Source organism: Argiope bruennichi, chromosome 10, assembly GCF_947563725.1.
Source record: "Argiope bruennichi chromosome 10, qqArgBrue1.1, whole genome shotgun sequence".
Lineage (NCBI taxonomy): Eukaryota > Metazoa > Arthropoda > Arachnida > Araneae > Araneidae > Argiope > Argiope bruennichi.
The window spans coordinates 92,405,969-92,429,944 of NC_079160.1; the positions used below are offsets into that span (position 1 = coordinate 92,405,969).

At 28.8% G+C, this 23,976-nt stretch overlaps 1 protein-coding gene across 1 annotated transcript in view; it reads right to left on the bottom strand.

Moving 5' to 3' along the window:
• The window catches only part of LOC129988562 (WD repeat-containing protein 5-like), a 30,821-nt gene extending 7,097 nt beyond the window's left edge, over positions 1-23,724 (bottom strand). Inside the window, exons 1-9 of the mRNA XM_056096814.1 lie at positions 22,563-23,724; positions 14,779-14,872; positions 12,528-12,607; positions 9,439-9,528; positions 6,809-6,892; positions 6,615-6,698; positions 3,143-3,198; positions 1,995-2,038; positions 91-163 (exon numbers count right to left, since the gene is read on the bottom strand). Of these exons, the coding sequence (XP_055952789.1) occupies positions 91-163; positions 1,995-2,038; positions 3,143-3,198; positions 6,615-6,698; positions 6,809-6,892; positions 9,439-9,528; positions 12,528-12,607; positions 14,779-14,872; positions 22,563-23,267 (1,310 nt within the window). The 5' untranslated portion in view covers positions 23,268-23,724. The remainder of the gene's footprint in view (positions 1-90; positions 164-1,994; positions 2,039-3,142; positions 3,199-6,614; positions 6,699-6,808; positions 6,893-9,438; positions 9,529-12,527; positions 12,608-14,778; positions 14,873-22,562) is intronic.
• Positions 23,725-23,976: the final 252 nt, after the last annotated feature.

The window sequence follows — 23,976 nt, forward strand, 5'->3', positions numbered from 1 at the left end:
TAGTTTCTACAGAAAATTAAGAGCATTTGCAAGAAATCTCAGGGCTCAATAAAAAATTCAAAACTTTTTTAATATAAAATTTTTACTTACGAATCATGTGTAGATACTGTTACACGTTTTCCACTGCCTATAAATTTTGCATAGGAAACAGCGTCACTTTCAACTAAATAACAAATAAAATAATCTGTAATTATGACTTTGCTTTTAAAATTACAGTAACATTAAAATTATTTTAACGTAATGTCTAAAACATTCACTTCTATGTGACAGAAATGCTTACATCCTAACACAACTATGCAAGTAAGGGAATTTTAATATTACGATAGTTCAGAAGTTCTAATTAGTATATTATTAAAACCGGTAAAATAATTTTATTAATGTACTCTAAAGGAGAATTTTTCTGTTTTGATTAACTTTTACATCTTAGTTTTTAAATTACAATATTATTATAAATGTTAGGGAAGAAATAATTGAAATCAACTTTTTTCTCAGGTTCACGATCAAATAATTTATTAAATCGATTAATTAATGGTTACGTTTTGAAATTAACAAATAATATGTTTCCATCAGGAACTACCAAAGATTGGTCAGATTGTGGCCAGTTGAAATATTTCTATTGAAATTGTACAATTTCAGCGGGAGAACTGTAGAGCTACATTAAATTATAATCTTCCCTCATTAACTCTCTTTAATTGTATACCATTTGAAATCTTTATATATTAACTCTTTAACAGGTTTGAACGTAGAATGTCGTTCTAACTAATCTCTCCTGTTACTGCTTGAACGTAGAACGTGGGATGAAACTGGTATGGTATGATCGTGAAAAAACAGCATAAATGTTAGCAAAAAAAGCACAAAACAGCTACTTTACACAATTGGTCAGATTGTGGCCAGTTGAAATATTTCTATTGAAATTGTACAATTTCAGCGGGAGAACTGTAGAGCTACATTAAATTATAATCTTCCCTCATTAACTCTCTTTAATTGTATACCATTTGAAATCTTTATATATTAACTCTTTAACAGGTTTGAACGTAGAATGTCGTTCTAACTAATCTCTCCTGTTACTGCTTGAACGTAGAACGTGGGATGAAACTGGTATGGTATGATCGTGAAAAAACAGCATAAATGTTAGCAAAAAAAGCACAAAACAGCTACTTTACACAATTGGTCAGATTGTGGCCAGTTGAAATATTTCTATTGAAATTGTACAATTTCAGCGGGAGAACTGTAGAGCTACATTAAATTATAATCTTCCCTCATTAACTCTCTTTAATTGTATACCATTTGAAATCTTTATATATTAACTCTTTAACAGGTTTGAACGTAGAATGTCGTTCTAACTAATTTCTCCTGTTACTGCTTGAACGTAGAACGTGGGATGAAACTGGTATGGTATGATCGTGAAAAAACGGCATAAATGTTAGCAAAAAAAGCACAAAACAGCTACTTTACACAATTGGTCAGATTGTGGCCAGTTGAAATATTTCTATTGAAATTGTACAATTTCAGCGGGAGAACTGTAGAGATACTTTAAATTATAATCTCCCCTCATTAACTCTCTTTAATTGTATACCATTTGAAATCTTTATATATTAACTCTTTAACAGGTTTGAACGTAGAATGTCGTCCTAACTAATCTCTCCTGTTACTGCTTGAACGTAGAACGTGGGATGAAACTGGTACGGTATAATCGTGAAAAAACAGCATAAATGTTAGCAAAAAAAAAAAAAAAAATGATGGAATGATGTAAATGCACTAATGGTATAGTGCGAAATAATTAAGAATGAGGTAAAATAATTATTTCCAGTTAATGAACTTCGCCTTGAAATAATTCATCAGAGCTGATAGAAATGGAGAACGAAAGTTTTGGTAGGTTAAATAAATACTTGAGGTAATTAAGGGATAGTTATGAACACAATATAATGAAAAAAATACAGAGATTAAGAACAGTTAAAAACATCTAAAAACAGAAAGGGAAGCCAAAAACTTACCAAAAAAATCAACGAGTTTTGTCGTTCTAAACTCATGGAAAGCACTGAAATAAAATAAAATAAAATAAATATTTTTATAATAGAGGTAATTCAGATTATAGTGAATATTTTTTCTCTTTCGTTTTGATATTATTCATATTCATTTCCATTGAACGGTGCATTGTAGTAAGGAATTGAGTTTTTTCCCTTATCAAATAGATTTAATATATCTTCAATCATTAACTACAAATGACATAGATTTTATCGTTAACTTACATTTGCACAGAATTTAATCATTAATTACATTTTGGGCTTTGCCTTTAATTTATTTTGGGCAGGGGAAAAAAATTTAAATCGTAAAAAAAGGAGGGAAAAAAAACCCATTTGTATTGCAGAAATAATAAAATTATTTTTTTAATAATAAAAAAAACGGTGATAAACAAATATTAAAAGAAATTCAATCCATGTTGATTTCAACAGACTGCTTGGAACAACAACTCGTTTAAGAGAAATAATAATATGAGTGATAATATGATTTGAAAACATGTTGTCATTCGGTATCATTCAGAAAAATGAGGAAATCAAAAAAAATTTCGAATGTCAGAAAATAATAATAATGACTTAATATCGCTTACCCTATTGGAAAAAGATTTCATTTAATAAATAATTTTGAAACATAATGAGAAAAATTGGAGAATCATAAGCTTCGAACGCCTTAAAATAATAATATTGACCCACAAAGAAATACAATTTCTTTTAAATAAATAGTATGAAATGATATTTTCTTTAGCTTAATGCATTTTTTAACTCGAACTGGATTTTGAAACTGGAAGGAAAGAAAATTAGAAAGAAAGATTTCGCGAAATCTGTGCAAAAGTAGGACACAATTATTTTTTATTTTAATAAATATATTCTCTTAATTGTTGTTAAACAAATTGTTCGTTTTTAAAGCATTTATTTTTTTATGTTTTAATAAAGAGGTGCAAAACCTAAATAGAGAAGTTTGAACATACATGTTATTGCACTATGCATTATTTTAATTAATTTTATTTTTTCAGATTTGCAAATTAAGTTTTATAGAGAAGAAAGATTTCAAAGAAACAGGAAATATGAGAAAGTAATATTCCTTCTATCATAATATTAATAATGTTTTGATAAAAGTGACTTACCATGTGTGATCCATACTGCTGGTTAACATTGTATTGTTTCTCTGGCTGAAGTCAACCTGTCATTAAACAGCAGAACGATCAGTATTTAGATTGAAAAATTCATAAAAGTAAATTATTAAACAATAAGTTCATATAATGCGATTCATTTCGCTGAGATTTTTTTTAAAATTATAGTCAAAAACACTCACTGAAATTTCATGAGACTGTGAGCTAATTCTTCAGTTTATTTTATTATTCTCTTAAATTTTTTATTATGTATAATACTTTAAAGTAGTGATAATGATATTCTTACTAATATGTTACATTCCTCGTTACGTTTCCCCTTTGAAACCCGTTCGAATAATCAAAGATTCTTATCATTCAACTTCGAATAATTGGAATTTTATTTGCTAAAAGAGTGTATTCACAATATTACTTAATGTATATGCTATTATATATTTATGATGCATTTTTCGATTCTTTGCCTCACAGTTTTGATGCTTTATCGACTAATAGAATATTCGCATAATTGGGCTTCGGATTTCAGAAGTTCTATACTATAAAAAATGTATTCATTGATGTTGCTCGAATTGAATCATATAGCATATTTCGGATTCACTTTCTTACTCTTCTGTATCATAGTTTTGCAATCTTGTCGAATAATTGGAGATTCGCATAATTGGGTTTTGGATAATTGGAATTCTACTATACTGAAAGAAAAGTACTCATCGATGTTTCGCGATCTGAATGATACTGTATATTTCCTACTGTATATTTTCTTCCTGTATACTTTCTAACTCTTTTGTTGTATAATGTTGTAGTTTTTTCAAATAATCGGAGATTAGTATAACTGGACTTCATTTAATTGGAATCTTTTTATGTAGTAAAAAATGCACTCACTGATTTTCTTAGATCGGAATGATAGCATATATTTCGAATGATGCACTTTCGAATTCTTCTATCTTATGATTTTGCAATTATCATATTCTTGCAAAAACTTTCATAATTTTGCCAATATCTTATAATTTTGTTTTGTCGAATAATCTGGGATTCGTTTAATTGCGCTTCAGAATAATTGTAAGTATGTTGTAAAAAATAATGAGCTCGATCAGACGGTTACACGACATGTTACTTGGTCTCAATTAGGGATTGCAATACCGGTATTTTGAGCCATATGTTCACAAGTTTAAATACCGGCTTTTCGGTATTTACTAGAAATTTTTTAAATTGTCTCTACTATATGTTCAGCGATCGCCAACATAGCTAAATAGTATACGTTTTTGTTTTTATGTGTCCCTATCTGGTGAAATTAATCAGCTAATGAATGGCTTAATTAATTGCTTAAATCTAAATTAGCGAAACATGGACTATCCCTGAAAGAAGATATTGTATCCATATCGACTGATGGAGCAACAGTTATAAAAAAACTTGAAAAGTTGATTGGTGCACATCAGCAATTGCGCTATGCTCATGGAATTCAGTTAGGAGTAATAGATGTATTATACCAAAAGAATAAAGAACAGAAGGATCCAAATACTGTGGATATAGAAACTTCGGATTCCAACTTTGAAGAGAGTAAGAGTGAGAGTGATATTGGCAATGAAGATAAGGACAATGTAATTGTTGAAGAAAATATTGCTAATGAGGATGAAATATTAACCCATCAAGAATTGCTTCATATAATTTATAAAGTTCGAAAAATTGTTAAGATATTTAAACGTTCCTCTACAAAAAATGCCATATTACAAAAATATATACTAACTGAAAATAAAAAAGAATATATGTTAATAATAGATTCTAAGACACTTTGGAACAGTTTACTCCTAATGATGGAACGATTTTTGAAATTCAGATATCCAATCAAAAAATCAATAATCGACTTAAACCTGTAAATTAATTTTTCAGATAGTGAATTCGATTTAATATCCAGAACTATATCAGCTCTACTCCAATAAAACTGACTATTGAGGCATTATGTCGGAGAGATTTTAATTTATTAACAGCTAATTCAAGAATAAATTTCATGTTTCAGTCGTGAAATAACAGCACACATCACTATTTGAAGAATTATATATTACATTGAAAAATCGCACAGAAGAAAGGCATACCAAAATAGAAAATGTCTTACGGTATTTACATAATTGAATTTAAAATGAAAATGAAAAAGAAAAGAAAAGAATCAATTCAAATCTGATTAAGTTTATAGTAAATTTTTTAAAAAATTTTTACCCACAAATCTATCCAAATTTAGAAGAATTCGGTTCAGTTATCGAAGAGTATGATGACACTAATGTCGATAGTGAAAAGGAATTGTCTCTTGAACAAAAATTAGAATTAGCGATAAATAAAAAAAATTCAACGAACCAAGATACAATACAGAAATCAGCTATATCCAAAATCATCCGACGAGAAATCGATTTATTTGAAGACGAGGGATTTAGAGGTAAATACTTGGAAAAGTATATCGCGTATTGCTAACAGTATCACTAACTAGCGTAGATGCCAAAAGAGCGTTAATTTACACAACATTCATAATTTTTACACAAAATTACTTTTCAGGCTTAATGGCAGTACAATTGATGCATTATGTTTTTTTTAAGATCACATTTCAAAAATTTGTAATAGTACCACAGACTGAAAAGTGATATTTACACTTTTTTTGTGATTTAAATAAATAAGTTGTTCCTTTACTTTTTTTTTTTTTGTGATTCTTTATATACTGTTATAATTTATAAGTTACATATTATTTTTTGTGATATTTACACTCTCTTATAAAACTGGCAAATAAAACTAAGAAATACCTGTGTTTTCTTTCTTTTTCTAAAATTTCTAATACCGGTATTAAAACCAGTATTCCGGTATTAAGATCTAAAAAATACCGAATATCGGTATTGAAATTTTGGTCCGGTATTGCAATCCCTAGTCTCAATGATATTGTATATTTCGGATGAACTTTTTGGCTTTTCTGTTTCAGAATTTTGAAGTTTTCTTGGGTAATTGAAGATTCGTATAGTTGCATTGTATATAAAAAAAAATAGTACTCATCAATGTTATGCGATCTGAATGATGTTGTATATTTCCAATGAATTCTTTTGCCCAATAATATTGTAGTTTCGTCAGATTATCGGAGATCCGTATAACTGCACATCATACAATTGGAATTCTTTTATATTGTAAAAAAAAATGTACTCACTGATTTTTGAAATCTAAATGATAGCATATATTTCGGATGCACTTTCTAATTCTTCTATCTTATAATTATTTTGTCGGACAATCTGAGATTCGTATAATTGGGCTACAGAATAATTGGAATTATATTGTAAAAAAATGAATTCGATCTGAATGATACGCGAATGTTACATGGTCTGATTAATATTGTATATTTTGGATGACCTTTTTGACACTTCTGTTTCAGAAGTTTGAAGTTTTCTTGGATAATCGAAGATTCGTTCAGTTGTATTTTGTAAAATAAATAAATAAAAAGTTCGCTTACCGATGTTACTCGCTCTGAATGATACTGTATATTTCGGATACACTCTCCGATTCTTTTGTCCCATAATTTTGCCGTCTTGTCATCCTACAAGGAAAAAAAAAAAAAAAAAAAAAAATCCTGAAAGATTTTTAAAAAGTCACCAGAATAACAGAAAAATACTAAGTTCTTTAGCAAATTAAATGTAGAAGACATACCGATCCCGATAATATCAAATCACCTCTAAAAGTTATACAAAAAACAAAATTACTGTGTCCTGTGAATGTTCTGATGCATTTTGCCTGAAAAAAAAGGAATTTGTTTATATATATATATATCCAATTTCATTAAAAAAAGAGCTTGGATCATTATAACATATAATAATCAAATAGATAATGGTAATAATAAAATAATGATAATAAATAATTTGTCTTCTCGTTGGTGTGGTGTGAAAGTTTGGAGAGGGAGTGTCTGTTCAGGTGTCGTTCTCATCATCTGACCGTGATTCAAAATTACGAGGTCCGTCTCCAAATAGCCCTAGTACTGCTTTAAAATAGAACGTTAATATAACTAAACTAAAACTAAATATAACTAAACGCTAAAAATAAACATTTTTGCATAATCCACAACAATATATTTAATTGTTGTAATGATAATTCGAACCATTTACAACGTTTCATCAAATATTTCAACCCGTGATTTTCTTCGATTGAAGAAAACTATGAAAAAAAGATTCTGTTTATTTATTTCCCCCTCTGTTCAGCTTAAACGAGGAATAAGAAAATGAAACTATGCTACAGTATAAAAAAATGATTATATTGTTTGCCAACAGAGTCTAAACCCCTCCGTGCTTTTGCGTATGCATTAGGATGGGTTTAATTCGAGAAAATAGGGATGAGAGGAAAGAGGAAAGGAAACGATGTTTGAATTTGACAATAAACTCTCGAAATCCTTCCACATTTCACCCCTTAACGAGATAGAATCGTCAAAAAGTGATCGTTTCAGTATCCTGAAACGAACAGTGCAAAACATTTGAATTGTTATTGGCACTATGATCTCAGGGGATCGACACATTCCAAGCAGGAAAGCTCATGTACACAATAAATAGAACAGGCGTAAGATTATTAAAATAACTTATTTAGACTATTAAAAATATTTCGTAAAGAAATCTTAAATATCAAGTTTAGCATAGCACATCTAATTGAAATTAATAACTAATTCATAGAGAATCTGTAGGTCGCTGAAAGTTGTTAGCGTAGAATAAATAAATGTGTTGAAAAATTCTAAGGTCGGAAAGAATATTTCCCATAAAAATCCACATATTTTCTTTCGTATTTTAGATTTTTGAATATTTCAAAACCTTGTGTGTTTTTAACATATGCAAATAATCATTTTATCACTTAATTCCCCAAACTAAGCACAAAAAAATGTACAACAGGTAAATAACGGTTCTGTTTTATGCATCAAACTAGCAATACCTTCAAGAAATTGCCTGCATAGACAATTAGTGTATAAACAGAAATACAGCTTATTTTACGCATTTATTTTGTGCGTATTTAAATCCTGTCCGAAAAGCAGACGATAAAAAAAAACGAAGCAAATATCTGAAATAAAAGCCTTAAAAAAAAAGAGATTGGCAGAAAGAAAACGATTTTAAAACGATGTTATTGGTTTTTAAAATGATATTATTAGAATTATATGTACAAAAATATTTTTCAGAAAAAGAAATTATTCATTCCAGCCATATCGGTAATATTACCTATTTCTCTCTTAACCCACAAGATTAAAAATATGTAATTGGAAAATATGCTAAGTTAGTAGTAGTTCAGCAAAGTATAAATATTTTTATTTGCATTTTATTTCAGATCTGGGGAAAAAATTGTTGAGTTCATTAGAAAACAAATAATTAAAGTCAATAGAAAAAAGTTAATCGATTTTTCTAATATAAACCGAAAATAAAATGTCCCAATTATTAATTAAAATTTTTGTTAATGAAATATGATGATGATTTAATAATGTAAGATAATGAAATTTAAATATCAGATGCATGCATTTTAATTTTTAAAACACATCTCAGCTCAACTTTGTTAAATGTTCTTAAAAGTTTCACGAGAAATGATTTATTCTATATGTGCACCGATTTTACATGATGCTCTATGCAAATAAGCGTGAAAAATTATCTTTAAATACACAAAATCTTTGTTTCAATTTCTATTACTAATAAAGATTAATGTATTGTTGGCGCTTTATAAGCTAGGATATTTGACTTGAAACTAGAAAGGTTAATAAATACATACTTTCTAAAGATGTAAATATGCATCTAGAAATGAGTTTTTTGAAATTTTATCCGAATTTTAATAAATTAAAATTTAGTTGAAATTTCGGTGCTTTGCTGCGATAACTTTCGAAAATATTACAACAAAAAAATAATTTTTTATATCATCTTTAAAAAAAATCATTTTTCCAAATTAATTATTAAAAATATTTTAAGCATATTTTAAGGCAGTTTATTTCTTTGTAAAAGTGCAACACAAATAATTTTCATTAGTGTTACAAGAATACCATCCTGGATTTATTTTTCTATAATTATTGATGGAGGCTGCTAATACTAAATAGGAGTTCTTTAAAAACACATTTTAAAATTCTGGCTTCCAAATGCATTTAGTCACCATTAAGATTATTTCTATAATAAATGTCATTGCTATAAAGGGAATATTTTCACCTGATTAGTACAATACAACAGATACAGAAGCACATGAACATCAGATTTTGTAAGTATAAATTTAAGGGATCAAAGGTTTCCAGGACGCAAGCATGTGTAGTAAAGCAATGAATAAACGTTACATACGTTACATATATCCCAGATCTTCACCGTCTTGTCATCTGACGCGCTTGCAAGCTGACTATTGTCACTGGAAAATGCAACATCAGAAACTCCCTGAAAAATAATAGAAACAATTCATTTTTATTAAGCATGTTTGAGCGGAATTTATTTTTTCTTTCAAAATTTTATATCAGGTCATTGCAAAAGTTCGTGGCCGATTTTCATACATGATGGCACGCACAAACTGTTTACTTAGACCTTGTTCCAGCTCTGCCGTCTACGAAAAAATTGTTTGATAGATTTCGAAATGATAGTGGAAGATCAACTGAAACTGGAACATCATCAACTCATAAACCGTCATCATGACGGTTTATGAGTACTTTTGTAGAAGAAAATGCTTGAAAAACAACTGAGGAATTTGTACAGAAGCCGGATATCGATAATTCCCTCGAAATATTTATCCAAGCTCGATGTTTGAGTATCGAATCTCTCTCGCATCATCCATTTTTCTCCTTACATTTTACAATAAAGAGCTTCTTTTTATCTTGTGTTGAGAGATAACGAAAACTGGATTTTATGTAACCATGTTCAGCATAAAAAAAATTATAGAAAAAGTAGGTGGAAATGTAAAATTATTGCAAAGACTGGTCTGCGCCTTTTAAAATTGTTATATGTTTCATGGGATATCTTGGTATAACGTGGAATAACTATATCGTTGAAGTAACTCAAAATTATTCATTTTGAGCTACTTCAATGATGAAATCATACCAGTGATATGAATAATTCACTAGATTTGATGTAATTATTTAAAATAAGCAGGAGTGGTCTCTCAAAAACTTTCTCGCATACTATCTAATAAACTTAACATGCCAGAGAACGCCTTGCATGGCATTGGCGTGCAAGAAATATTATATTTTGGTTCTAATCAAGCATTTTTACTGAATTTATCGAGTCTTCCTTGGTGAGTTTTTGGCAATTAATCCCTAGCATGCATTAATAGTATCTGATAATTGAATTCGTTTTTTAGACTCGTTTTTCACAGCAGTGAAACAAAAATTTGATACAAAATTGCATTTGTATTTTCCATTTGTTGCATTTTCCAAAAAAGCCATTCCAAATTTGATATATTTAAGTCATTCCTTTTTTAAATCATCTTCTTTACTTGTTTCTGAGGTACAGACCGACGGACAGTCAAGCCGTTGTTGGATTTGGCTCAAAATATGAGAAGAGTCTACACTATAGATGTTAAATCTAAATATGGAATTAATTTATCTTCTCGTCGTTTTGTAATTATTATGTCAACTTATATTCGAACAGCCGAAGCTAGGAACCGGTTTTCTTCCTCTTCTAGAACAGATTTTACTCAAAACTTGATAGAAAGCTACGCATCTGATATTAAGACCGCGTATCAGATTTCAACCGTGTAGCTCAAAGCGCTTTTGAGTTATCTTTGTCACAGATAGACCGATATTTTTCAAAAATAAGTTTTTCGAACTCGAGGAGTTCTAAAACGGGGAGATTTTTGAAAATATCGAGTTCCAATGTTTTGACGTTTACTGTACTTTCTCTGTACTGCGTATACGAGAGAGTAAAAAGTATCCGGTCTTGAGAAGCAAAAAGTAATCTTATATCATGACGTTGCCAAACCAAGTATTGTATAAGAAATGCTGAGAAAACTGCAGGAGTTGGAACGGAAAATTCTTCAGCACCCACCATATTCATCAGATCTTGCGCCCTCTTATTATCACCTGCTTCTTTCTTTACAGAATAATTTAAGTGGCAAAAATTTTAAATCTGAAGGAAGGCATACAAAAATATGCATATGTCAATGTTTGGTTTAAAATAAACGCTTATGTTGAAAAGTTTTTTGTTTTTTTTTTGTACGAAAACATCAAGTTTTTTTTTTCATTGAATAATCTTAGTTTCAGTACAAGTTTCTTCACAAAACTGTTTAATTTATGTTCTTAAATCTGTTTTGGGGGAAAATGCCTCGACTATTTATATGACCATAATGCACGCTTTAATGATATTTTACATCTTTAATTGATATTTTCTTAAATTCCAACTTTTGATAGAATTCTTTTGTAAATAAACTAAAATGTAGTGATACTTTTTTGTTAAAATTTGGTATTATCATTTCTCAATATATCTGCACTTCCTGACCTAGAAAATAGGCAATCTGTTCATTTAGAAATATTTTAATGCTTTACAATGGAGAAAAATTGGAAATATTATGTTGTTTTTCATCAGTCGAACCTCAATATTTAAATGTCGGATCAAATTATTTTTTAGTTCAGGAACTAAATAATATATTTCTTAAGCTATCCACAAGATTTTGCTAAACTTCTATATAAGAAGGATCCTAATTTATATTTCTTTTTAACCAAATATCTCACTATTTTTTTTCCGATCAAAAAATACTTTTGACATTTAACTGATATGCCTTGATTTCATAGATGTTTTTTTCAATCTATTTTCTGTAAAAAAATCAATAATATAGAAAAAATTTTTGTCGTTTTTTAAAAATTTTATTCTAAAAAACGTATTCACATATTTTAAAGTTTTTGAGAAATAATCGTGTAATTAGATTTTTTTTTTAAAAAAAACGCATAGTTTCTCTAATAACAAACAGGGGAAGAAATAAATGAAAAAGGAAGAAAACCAAATTAATTCGAAAAATATCAATAGTTCAAAATAAAATATAAAATGTATAAAAATAGAGAAATTACTATAAAAAATATCGATGAAAAAATATTGTAGTTCTTCAGTTCTTGAGTTTTTCAAATTAGTATTATTTCATTTAATTTATTACAAACAACTTTATTATAATGAAGAAATTCTTTTAATTTATGATTATTGTGCATAAACATCTCCAGTTTCTTTTATTTATTCAAGAAAACTCTTATTCCCACTCTTACTGAAAGAAAAATAAATTTCAAAGACTTTCTAAGTACTTTCTAAAGGGAATTCAAGGATCCAAGTTAAATACTTTAGACATTAAATATATTACTATTCAATTGCATCATTACTTCCTTTCTTACTATTTCTTCTTATGCTTGAAGTGAAGAGAGATTTCCATTCTAAGTATAAATACGCGGTCATGAAAAACTCACCATTTTGTGGCCTCTCAGGTACGTTCTCAAATGGAAATGATCATCATCAATTGTCCATAAATTGATGACCGGTTCCCATGCTAAATAAAATATGAAAAAAAAAAAGAAAACATTTTACATGTGCAACACAAAAAATAAATTTAATTTAAAAAAATGCAGAGCTTTAAATGGTGTATTAAGACATTTTTTTTTTACATTTTAATTATTTTCTATTTCAGCTTTCAATTTATAATTCATTATCAGAAACATTATCCACTTAAATATATAATTTATCTCAAATCTACGACCAGATGGCGCCACGGATATGCAATCAAAATTTAACTCAATTAATCTATTTAATAATAATTAGAATCTGAAAATATTATAATGGGGTAATTTTTTTAAATGCATTAGTGAACAAAATTAAAAACTCTACCATGTCAGGAAAAGAATGAAAAATTTATTAAAAAATAGAATTTTTGCAAACATGAAACAAGTCATATTAAATCTGTGTTAAATTAAGGTTTAAAAGTGATTGTATTCAATAAATATTTTGCAAGGAAAAAATAAAATAAAAAAAAACTTAAAAGAAAAAAAAAATCTTATCAATATGGAAAAAAAAAATCAAGAATTATTTTTTCTTGACCTTTACATAAATTCCACATAAGAAAATCATTTATAATAAATAATAAAATTATTCCTGTTTGTATGTTATGCTACCTGATATTCTCTATGAGAATCCATAAAATACTCCAGAATTACGCTCAAATAGATGTATTGTGTTTATGTGTATATTAAAAATTGTTTTCTCTGGACTAAACAGTAAAATACAAGAAATAAATCAATGAAGTAACTGAAAGTGTTCGAGGCTTTTCCTTGAATGTGAACCATGACCGTAGGCCTCTAAGGATCCTTTACTAACGTACTTTTGGGACCACCTTTTTCAGTCTCTCACATATTTTTTATTGCTTTTGCCTCTCTTGTAAGCAGTTTTATTAGCAAATTTTGATAATCTGACCAAACATTTAATTATGGGACCCTTTCAGGAAAGTTGGTTGTTTACATTCTTTTTTTAATAAAAAATTTTAAATTCAAATTTAAAGCCATTTTAAAGAAAATAGAAAAAAAAAATGATGAGTATTATTCAATATTATATAATCAAAGACTCGAACGCTTTAGTAAAATATAAAGCAATATATTTTTTAATACTTTTAAACAATATAATATGAGACTTGTAAAAAATGATTATTAAGGAGCATCAGAATAATGTTTTGGCATGTCATCGATACTTTATTTGAATGAATCTGAGTATATGAGCCTTGTAAATTAAATGAAAGCATAAAATTAAAACAATCAGTAAATAACACAAAATAATATTTCGAAATTTCAGGGACCCCAATGCTGAGGGGCCGCTATATAGTTCTCTGTTTTATCTATTTGATAATCCTGCCTTGCATAATCCAGATATATAAAAGAAATTTTAAAATACCTAAAAAATTATTTTTAATAGTACATGAATTGAAAATATTTTTAGTAAGATGGTGACAATATATTGTTAATTCTTTGATGAATTTTGAATAAAATCAGATACACCGTTAAACATTGTTATATTAATAAATGTGAAATATTCGAAATGTGATTATTATTCGGAAACATAATTTCGAATAATTATCACATTTTAAATTCCATAAATATAAGTGGTTAATATCTACATGCCCATCTTTAACACAGAAGCTTTACACTTAAAAGTTCTTACAAGGCAACACTCAATAACATGCTACAAAATCTCCCAACTTAACATCTGAAAGTATCATCTTAAACATCTGAAATTTCGCTCGATGTAGGAAAAAAAAGGGGGGGGGGAGTGGCGGCATACCCTTAGACCAGCTCCTTTTCTTTTGTGATACACATTTTTTTAAATTTCTTTATTATCTTTAGTATTTTTCTATATTTGATTTATTTTGGTTCCATTCTCTTAAATTATTTATATTCTCAGCTTCGCACTCATTTTTTTTTAATTCTTTCCGCAATGATCTGCTATAGCATTTGAGATGAAGACATTATCTTTTCGTTTGATTGTTCGATAATGTGAAGCAGAAAATGTTATAATCAATTTGTAGTCCATGCTGATTTCATCCCCTGATGACCAATGAATGTATCGATAGCTATGTTTCACATTCTGCTTTATATTTCATTTCCAATGTTAAAAATGATCAATGATTTAAAGCTACTCTTTTTATAAATAAATGGCTATAGTATGAAAATAACTTACAACAACTTGCCAACCAATCTCCACTGTTGCTAAACTTTACTGCTGATAATTCCTCATTGTGGGCTTTTACTGCATGAATCGCCTGAAAATTTGCCTAGACGAGGGGAAAAAAGAAAATAAATTATAAAAAATCAAAAGCAAGGAAATCCTTTATTAATATGCTATTTCAATGGTATTATGTAAGGAATGATTACTTATGTCGATCTATAAAAATATTCATTACTAATCCTCTTTTATTTAACTTGGCTTGTCTCATGTTAGCAAAGAAGAGATTTTGTAATAGTCTTTTCACTTATATCCTGATGTGATAGAAATTTCAAATTTAGCTAACTTGTATGTTCTTCAAGATAACATGTCTTTTGAATGCTTTCAAAGCTTAGTTATCAGTTAATTATTTATTAACTAGTAGCTCTGAGCAATAGACATCTTGCACCTTCCTCTCACAGCAAGAAAAAAAAAAAGTCCCCCTAAGATTTATAACTATTGTCTAAATCTTTAAATATTTAGACAATGACTTCTTTCCCACGAATATAAATTATTTACACAATTCTTTGCTTTCATAAGCCTTCCAAAAACTATGATTCAATTTCTGCTTTTATTTAGTATAGACAAAACAGCAGCAGTGGTCTCTGCAAAACTTTCTCGCATACTCTCTAATAAACTTCCATATCAGTGAACCTCTTACATTGGTTTGGAGTACAATAGTTACGGACTTTTAATATTAACTTTTGGCGTGAAATTAGCATTTTTACTGAATCTATCGAATCATTCTTGGCGAGTTATTTAGGCGATTAATCCCTGGCATGCGTCAATAGTATCCGAAAATTGAATTTGTATTTTAGGCATATTTTTCTTAACCGATTGAAACAAAAATTTGACACAAAATTGCACTTGTAGACACAAAATCCCATACCAAATTTGATATATTTAAGGCATCTCGTTTTTGAATTATTGAGTTTACATGTTTCTTTAATGTACAGACAAACAGTCAACCCGTCGATGGATTTTTGCTCAAAATTAGGCAGGTGTCTACAATATAGATGTTAAATGTGAATACCGAATCTTATTTATCTAGCTCTCTTCGTTTTGTAGTTATCGTGTTAATTTCTATCCAAACAACCGGACTTCCTCTGAATAAATTTTACTTAAAATTTATTCAGAGGAAGTCCGGTTGTAGAGAAATCTGTAAATTTAGTGTGAAGACATTACTCCAAATTTCAACCGTCCAGCTCAAAACGTTTTTGAATTATCTTTGTTACAGACAGATAGACATTTTTACAAAATATGTTTTTCGAAATTAAAGAGGTATAAAACGAGGAAATTCGTCAATTCTCGAGTTTGAATCTTTTTTTTTTACGGTTATTATACTCTCTCTATACTACGTATATGAGAAAATAAAAAACTAATATCTACTTTTATTAATATTAAACAAAATTGCAATAAAATGTCTCTCGAATACTAAAATAGTCCAAATATTTTATGGTGCCAAACTCGCCAATATTGAAACAGTAGACTAATTGCCGAAAAAAATGTAAAAATAAAAATTTGTGATTGCGTAACAAACGAATCACAAGCAAAAGGGGACAAAATGCCGGACGATCCAACTAAAATAGTCTGTCTATTCACTATGTCTATTTCATCAGTAAAACTTTCACTGCAGTGGCGCCATCTAGCCAGTTTAAGAAACAATAGATATCAAATTTAAATGTAGAAAGTTTAAACAGAAAGCTTCTAGCATTCAGTATATTAACAAAATAATATTTTAAATTATTCTTTTATATTATAAATAATATTCTATAGAATATATTATTCTTTATTTTTACATGCATAAAACAGGATTCAAATTAGAAGAAAATTATTAGAAGGAATTACATGAATATTTGTTTTAGAAATTTAAAATGGTATGCAATTTATTTGGCACAATAATATTCTTGGAATTCATTACGAAAAAAATGTCTAAATCCCGCTTAATTTTTAATTAAGATTTTAAATTCCTATCCGAAGTGTACATTCCCACTTCTTGAGTATTGTAAAGAATTAGTATTATTGCTTTTCTACGTTTTTAGTTTCATGGTAGAGAATTTTACAGATAGTTCTGACAGAGGTTCAACGAATGCCAGTTTAATGACTCTCATGCTATCTTAGCTACAAATTTGGCGGGGAAAAAAACTCCCAAAGATTTCCGAAATTACTCGAATTTTGGCGATATCTCCATTAGGACTCGAGTTCTGGAAGTTATTCAATTAATCAATGTCCTCAATTCAATTAACCAATCGTCAGATTGGTTGTCTAACATGATGTAAACCGACAAAGCCCATTTCACACTCCGAATGTCAGTCAATGAATCAGTCCCACAACAGCAAAATTTGGGCTCTGGAAATTCTAGAATTGTCATGGAAACCTCATTGCTTGACGAGAAAGTCACGTTGTAGTGTAGATTTACCACATTTAGCATAAACGGATCCTTTTTATATTTTAGGAAATCCATGGTTCTGCATTTTTTTTTTTTTTTTTGTTTCATTAAAATCCATATCATTCCAAGCATGTGTGCGAGTTTAAACCTCTCCACCTACATTATTGAATGATTAAATTGTATTGAAAAATCACTGCATTTTTAAATATTAACTTACTATTGAATTACCGGGTACATAAAAATTATAGATTTTAGAAAAATTTTCCTTATGTCTGATTCAAATGTATTGATAGAGCTTCAAGACTTATTCTAAATGCTAGTATGGACCAAATAATCCTTGTCTGTTTTGCAATCCTACTCCCACCTTTTTTTTTGTGTGTGTGTGTGTGGATATGTGTGTTAGCTTTAAAAATGTAAAATAATCAGTATGAGAAATCTGTGGCGCCATCTACCCGCAATCAAAGTCGCCAGACTCACTTGACGCAGCAACCACTCACCCACATACGCTCGCCATAAAGCTTGGCGCTACTCAAATGGGTACAGGTGCATTAGAATCAAGAGCTAATACATCACCACTCAACAGTCATATCGTTCGTCTCACCTCCGACTCACTGGAGGGAGAGTCTGTGGTGAAAGCTTATAAGCCAGTTAACAACTACACTGCACGAGCAATTGCCTTTGTATCATGGTCATGTTACTGGACTGCGAACCACAAGGTACCAGGTTCTATCCCCACTCATTCCAATTCGCCACAAATAACTCCGAAACTTTCTCGCGTACTTCTAATAACGATGTTATTCTCCTTCTCGTGGATAAAAATGGACATGACCTTGAACGCCATGAGTGCTCGGATTATTATTTTCAGATACCAGCGCATAAGCCGTTTTGTACTTTGTGGTGTATTGAAGAAAAACCAGTATGTATTTTGGACGTCTTTTTTCCGAATGATTGAATCTAAAATTTGACCTAAAACTGCAATGTTAATAATACGATCACAAATAAAATTTTATTTATTTAAATCGTTGCGTTTTACAGATTCTTTATTCATTTACAGATTGGCAGATAGTCAAATCTTTGACAAATTTAATTCAAAATGTGTACGGACCAATATTTTAGATATTAAAATGCTCTTTACTTTTACAAGTCACTTGCACTCGGACGGATTATCCATTATCTATTAGTATAAAAAAGATAAAATTCTGATACGTTTAGAATTGAAAAATAAAAGAATAATTAAAATTATTGGAATATAAAAGATTCTGAAAATTAAAAACTATCTTTAAAACACAACTTTAACATGTTTTTATTTAACTTAGATTCTTTTATGTTTGTAAAGATGGAATTTTGCAACCATCCTCCGCTCACTTTGCGATACGCTAAAGTTCTTGGATTTTATACAGATGTTAACACATGCTGTATAAAATTACAGAAGATTTATCAAATTATACATTTTAATAAATTCATCGACTCGTAAAATATCGACCCATTTTGCCAAACGATTTATTCCATATGAAAGGCGCCATCTAGTAGCCAATTCCAGAAAAAAATTCATTGCAGTACTTCATAATAATAATAATGAATTGTGAAATATATATACTTATTAACTGAAATGCAGAAAATAATACTCAATAAATTGAATCTTTTTAAAACAAGTTTTTATCAGTGTACTTATAATACAAATAAAAATTTTCTTAATCAAAGAATCGAAAGATGAAAACCAAAATTGTAAAAGCGTGTGGCTTTGATAGTAATACGATAAGGAAAATGAACCATAGAATAAATTATTAGAACGAAAATCTTTCAATATTTAATAAAAATCAAAATATATTACAAATATTATTATAATTTTAATTCACTAAAATAATTTCAACTTTGTTTTATTATTTATTTTCATCTTCAGATTTTTGATGTTGAATAAAATTTTCCTCTTTTTATCATTGAATAAAACACGGTTTCGAAAAAAAATATTATTATTATAATCTTTCTATCTAATAATTCTTCTACTTAAGATGCATAATATTTAACAAGACAACATAATATCAAATAATCCAAAATAATAATAACAAAATGCGTAAACAATAAAATAAATCATAACAAAATACTCGAAATTAATGAATCTTTAAATCTGTACTGGACAAAAAAAAAAAAAAAAACAGCAAATTCATTAGAAAATGCTGTATATTTTTGATTCCAATATACTTAAGATATGCAAGGTTATGGAATAAAAAATGAGTATTATTAATATGACGTATCAGAGCATTTGTATTGATCAGCGGCATATAGTTATTATGCATATTAACATTAGTCTATGCTATAAAGAAAAAACTAAGCATTTAACTTATTGTGGTTTTTCGCTTTGAATAAAGTTTATTTCCTTTGTCCAAAATATAGCATACATATATATTTTGAAATTATATCGATAAATTTATGATATGCATAATTGCATCATAATTAAATTCAAAAAATTTACTGATAATAAAAATAAATCTAATTTTTAATATAAAATTATTTAATCTGAAATGCAGTTTTGCCGTGTCTAACACCTTTTAAGATTATAATCGAGATATATTAATGGAATTTCTTTTAATTTTATCGATTTAAAACTTTTACTTTGAAACACATTACTTTAATCAAAATCCTACAATTTATTTCCACATTATTTTATTTTAAGGAAAACATAATTTAAATAATTTATGCATTTTTTTTTCTATTATTCAAAATTTAATTTTCTTTTTTTTGTTTATTGCTTTTCTTTTGATAATTTATAATTTTTCTTTACTTGGATTTAATATTTGATGCATATATTGATATTTATATCTAAAAAATTGTAGGAGAAGCAGAAATTTATCCATGATACTTATGAAAAAATCCAAGCAGAAAAGTGGAAAATATTGAAAATTCAACATTTAAAGACTTTATTTCAAGTTAGGCGCCTTTAATGATCAACTGGTATATCAGGAATATTGGTTGTGCTTCATTTCTATTAAATTTCTTATGTTTGGTTGTGCTTCATTTCTATTAAATTTCTTATGTTTGGTTGTGCTTCATTTCTATTAAATTTCTTATGTATAACTTAGTGGTTCATGATTTCCTTATAACGCATTTCCAACTGCGATATACATAAGAAAACTATGCTGTTTAAAAAACCCTATTGTCTTATTTTTGAGTAAATGAACCATCCTAATGGTGTCGACGCCCATGACATCACAGAACTATTAATATGAACTATCCTAATAGTGTCAGCTACCATGACATCTCAGAAATATTAATAATAAACCTGCCCGTTTCAGTACCTTGTAACTTCGGCAATAATGTAACTTCCTTTTCTTATCCCTTATGCAAATTGGATTAATATCAACCAAAATGAAAGAAGCAATGTAAGAAATTACATAATTATATATTTGACGAAACAATGAAAATAGTTTGAATTTCACTGCAACAATTAAATATATAATAAAAAAATTATGCAAAAAAAAGTTGTCAAAATTCAGTAAAAAGCTACACTATAGTAAAATCAGTATAAAGTATCAGAAATATAAAGTATCAATAAATAGTAAAAGTATCAATATAGTAATAGTATAAGTAGTATCAGTATAAAGTATCAATAAATAGTAAATTTTCTAAATTTTAAAATATTTCAGAAATATTATTGAAAAATAACTTCAAAATTCAGCTTATTTACCAATTAATGAAAATATTCATTAAAGTTTTTAAAAATTGCACCTAGGTGTCCATTTTCTTCATCTAAAATACGTCTTGGCCAAATTCATAAACTCTATGTTAAGCAGTGGTCTATAAAACGCCAACCCAAAGACACGCATACACATCTTTAAAAATTTTACACAAATTAAAACGATTACATTCAATAACAACAGAATATATATGCAAATATATAAAATAAGAAGATATAAAATAAACTGCTCTGAATTTAACCCTTTTGCAAATGTCATATTTTAATCACTAGATCATAGAAATTTGTTTATTTAATAATAATAAATCCTATTCTTCTTTAAATTGAATGATAATTATCATTATTTTTTTACAAACCTTTTAATTAAATTTTTCAAGAATTATAATTTTAAAAAAGTGTATTAAAATTACTTTTAAATATGAAGAACAAAGCCTTATTCATGTTGGTTTAATATTCAGATTTTTTTAGTACAACTCCATGGAACAGAAATTTTTTAAGAATATTTATATACAGAAATATTTTTGCAATCGATACATTATTGCTTTAAAATAGCGCAACATATTTAAGTTTGCTAGATATATAAATCCCTTCCACAACATAAATTATTACGGTAGATATCAAATATCATACATATTCCAATTTTTCTAGCATGTACGTTAGAAGGCTCTGCAAAATTTCTTTACAACTTAAAGGATGTTTCCACTCTTAATAATTCGCAATGGCAGTATTTTTTTAAATTTCTTTAGATGCAAAATTGCAAATTATTTCTTCTTAAACTATTCTGTTTTCATTTTCTCCTCGTTCTTAGTAACATACACTTTTTAACTCATAAATTTAGTTATGTCTCAACTTCCATTATTTAAATATTCTTGGTTTCTATCACGAATAAATTCTCGAACTGCATTTTGTAATTTTTTGTTCTGGTAGCTGGGGGCTGGAAAATGAATGTCACGAATGTTCATTTTACACACATTATTTGTCAAGAAATCCGAACATTTATCTCTAAGATCAAAAAGCTATTAATCAACGGCTACTTTGAACAAACTCAAAGTATTCTCAAATTGGAGATCTTCTATTTTATCTGTATAGATATAAATCAAAAAGTAGCGACGGGTATTTTCATCCATGTTCTAAATCTCTATGATATTTCTTGTCATTACTTTTTTTGAACATATTTTTAAATATTGGACATCTAGAGCACAAGATGTTGCGGTGAACAGGATACAATTTTGTGCCAATCCGCAAACGAATATCGATTTACTTTGTCTCACTTTGCAAATGTCTTAAAGCAACATTCAATGGACACGAATTTTTGCAAGATCATTTTTACGAATACGAATCATTTTTCTCCTCTACAATGTCATCCACTAAATCCATTTCCTGAACTTTTCCAATAAAGTATTCTTTAAATTGTAAAGTATCCTCGACGTCCATCGTTGCATCAGTGAAATCCATAACTTCTTTTTCTTAGACAACTGGTAAAACATTCTGCGTGCAATATTCGGTCTCACTTGAGATTTCTCCAGTGCAAACTTCGAAAGAACACCTCAGATGCAATGTATTATTTGGCAAGAATAAATTCGTATTACCAATTAGTTTATTTTTTGAGATAAAACTTCTAAATTTGAAAACAGTCCATTCAAAATTAGTGCGTCCTCTTTCTATCCTGGATGTAACTACCTGTCCATTGGCATCCAATGCTGATATCTCACAGCTGAAGGCGTAATCCCTTCCTTTCTCAATCAGAAAATTAACGTGTACATCTTCAGAATTAGAACTTTTTTTCAAGAACAGGATCAATGCCATATAAGGTCCTTTTTCCATCAAGGGCTTCAAAGAGTAGACCTTTTTTTCTGTTGATGCAAGTTCTCTGAAATCTTTTACAGCACTGCTTTTCAATGCACTAAACTCTTCAATGGCCCATTGGAAGGTTTCATAATATGTTCTCAACTTCGTTCGGGCAAAGCAGAGATCTGTAGTTGGTATTTTATTTTCCTTTTCCCACATACGACACTGAATTGTAAGAACGTTATTCGGCATGAATTCAGCCCATTTTTTGAAGAAAGCATCAATCGTAAACAGGCTGAGACAAAACCTAGGTTCTCTGCTTCTCTTTGAAATCAATGGAGAACCGTCAGCATCAAGAATCGAGAATTCGAAATCTATTCCATCTCTCACTTTCTCTGAGGAATCGTATGTTTGAATCTCGCAATAAAAACCTGCATATTCGTTTATTTTCATAAACCATTTTGCGTTCCCCATGGATTTTACGACGAATGACGGGCTCTCTAAATCAATGTAAGTCAGTTCAGAGATATTTTCTATAGTCCAAATGAAAGTAAACGTGGCTGCCATGCAGGTATCCGCATTCGCCATCTTCAACATTCAGCAAAAGGTGTTATCTTCTTATGACTGCTTCTTTTACCACAAATGGGGGAAAAAAGCTAATTCTTACATTTCAAATCCATCAAGGGTCATCTTTCTAATGAGTGCTGCTTCCACCAGCTCGCAAACGAACTCTTACATTTCAAAGTCACCAAAGAGTATCTTTATGATGAATGCTTCATTCATCTTTCAATTTCTCCAACAGTGCAAAAATAGAGCCAACTTTTATATTGCAGCCACATTTAAGATTGTAAAAAACGTATTTACTATAAATATCCCAACAGTACTATTATTAATGTTAACGATCTGTTAAGTATTACAAGCATCAGCAGTCAACAAATTTGTCCCTTTTTCCTGATGAATGCTTGATATATTGCAGCAGGAAGTCAGCTTGTTGCATTTCGACTTAGTCTATGAAAATGGAGAAGTCGGCGTAGAAGCACATTGCATCAATCAAATCAAGATACTATCTATGATACATACCTTCTTGTCTATGCGATCAAAATGGACTAAATTCAAAATCGCATAATAGGCATTGAATGCTTTATCTAATTTTATTCAAAATCCATTGAATTTCTGTTATGAGCTTTTTGGACTTTAATATCACTATCAATGGTAGACGCCATGCCATTAGATGCATTTATTGTTTTTATCTAGTTACTGCAAAGTGGTGTAATTTGATACTATTGTGTAAGTGAATACAAATTTA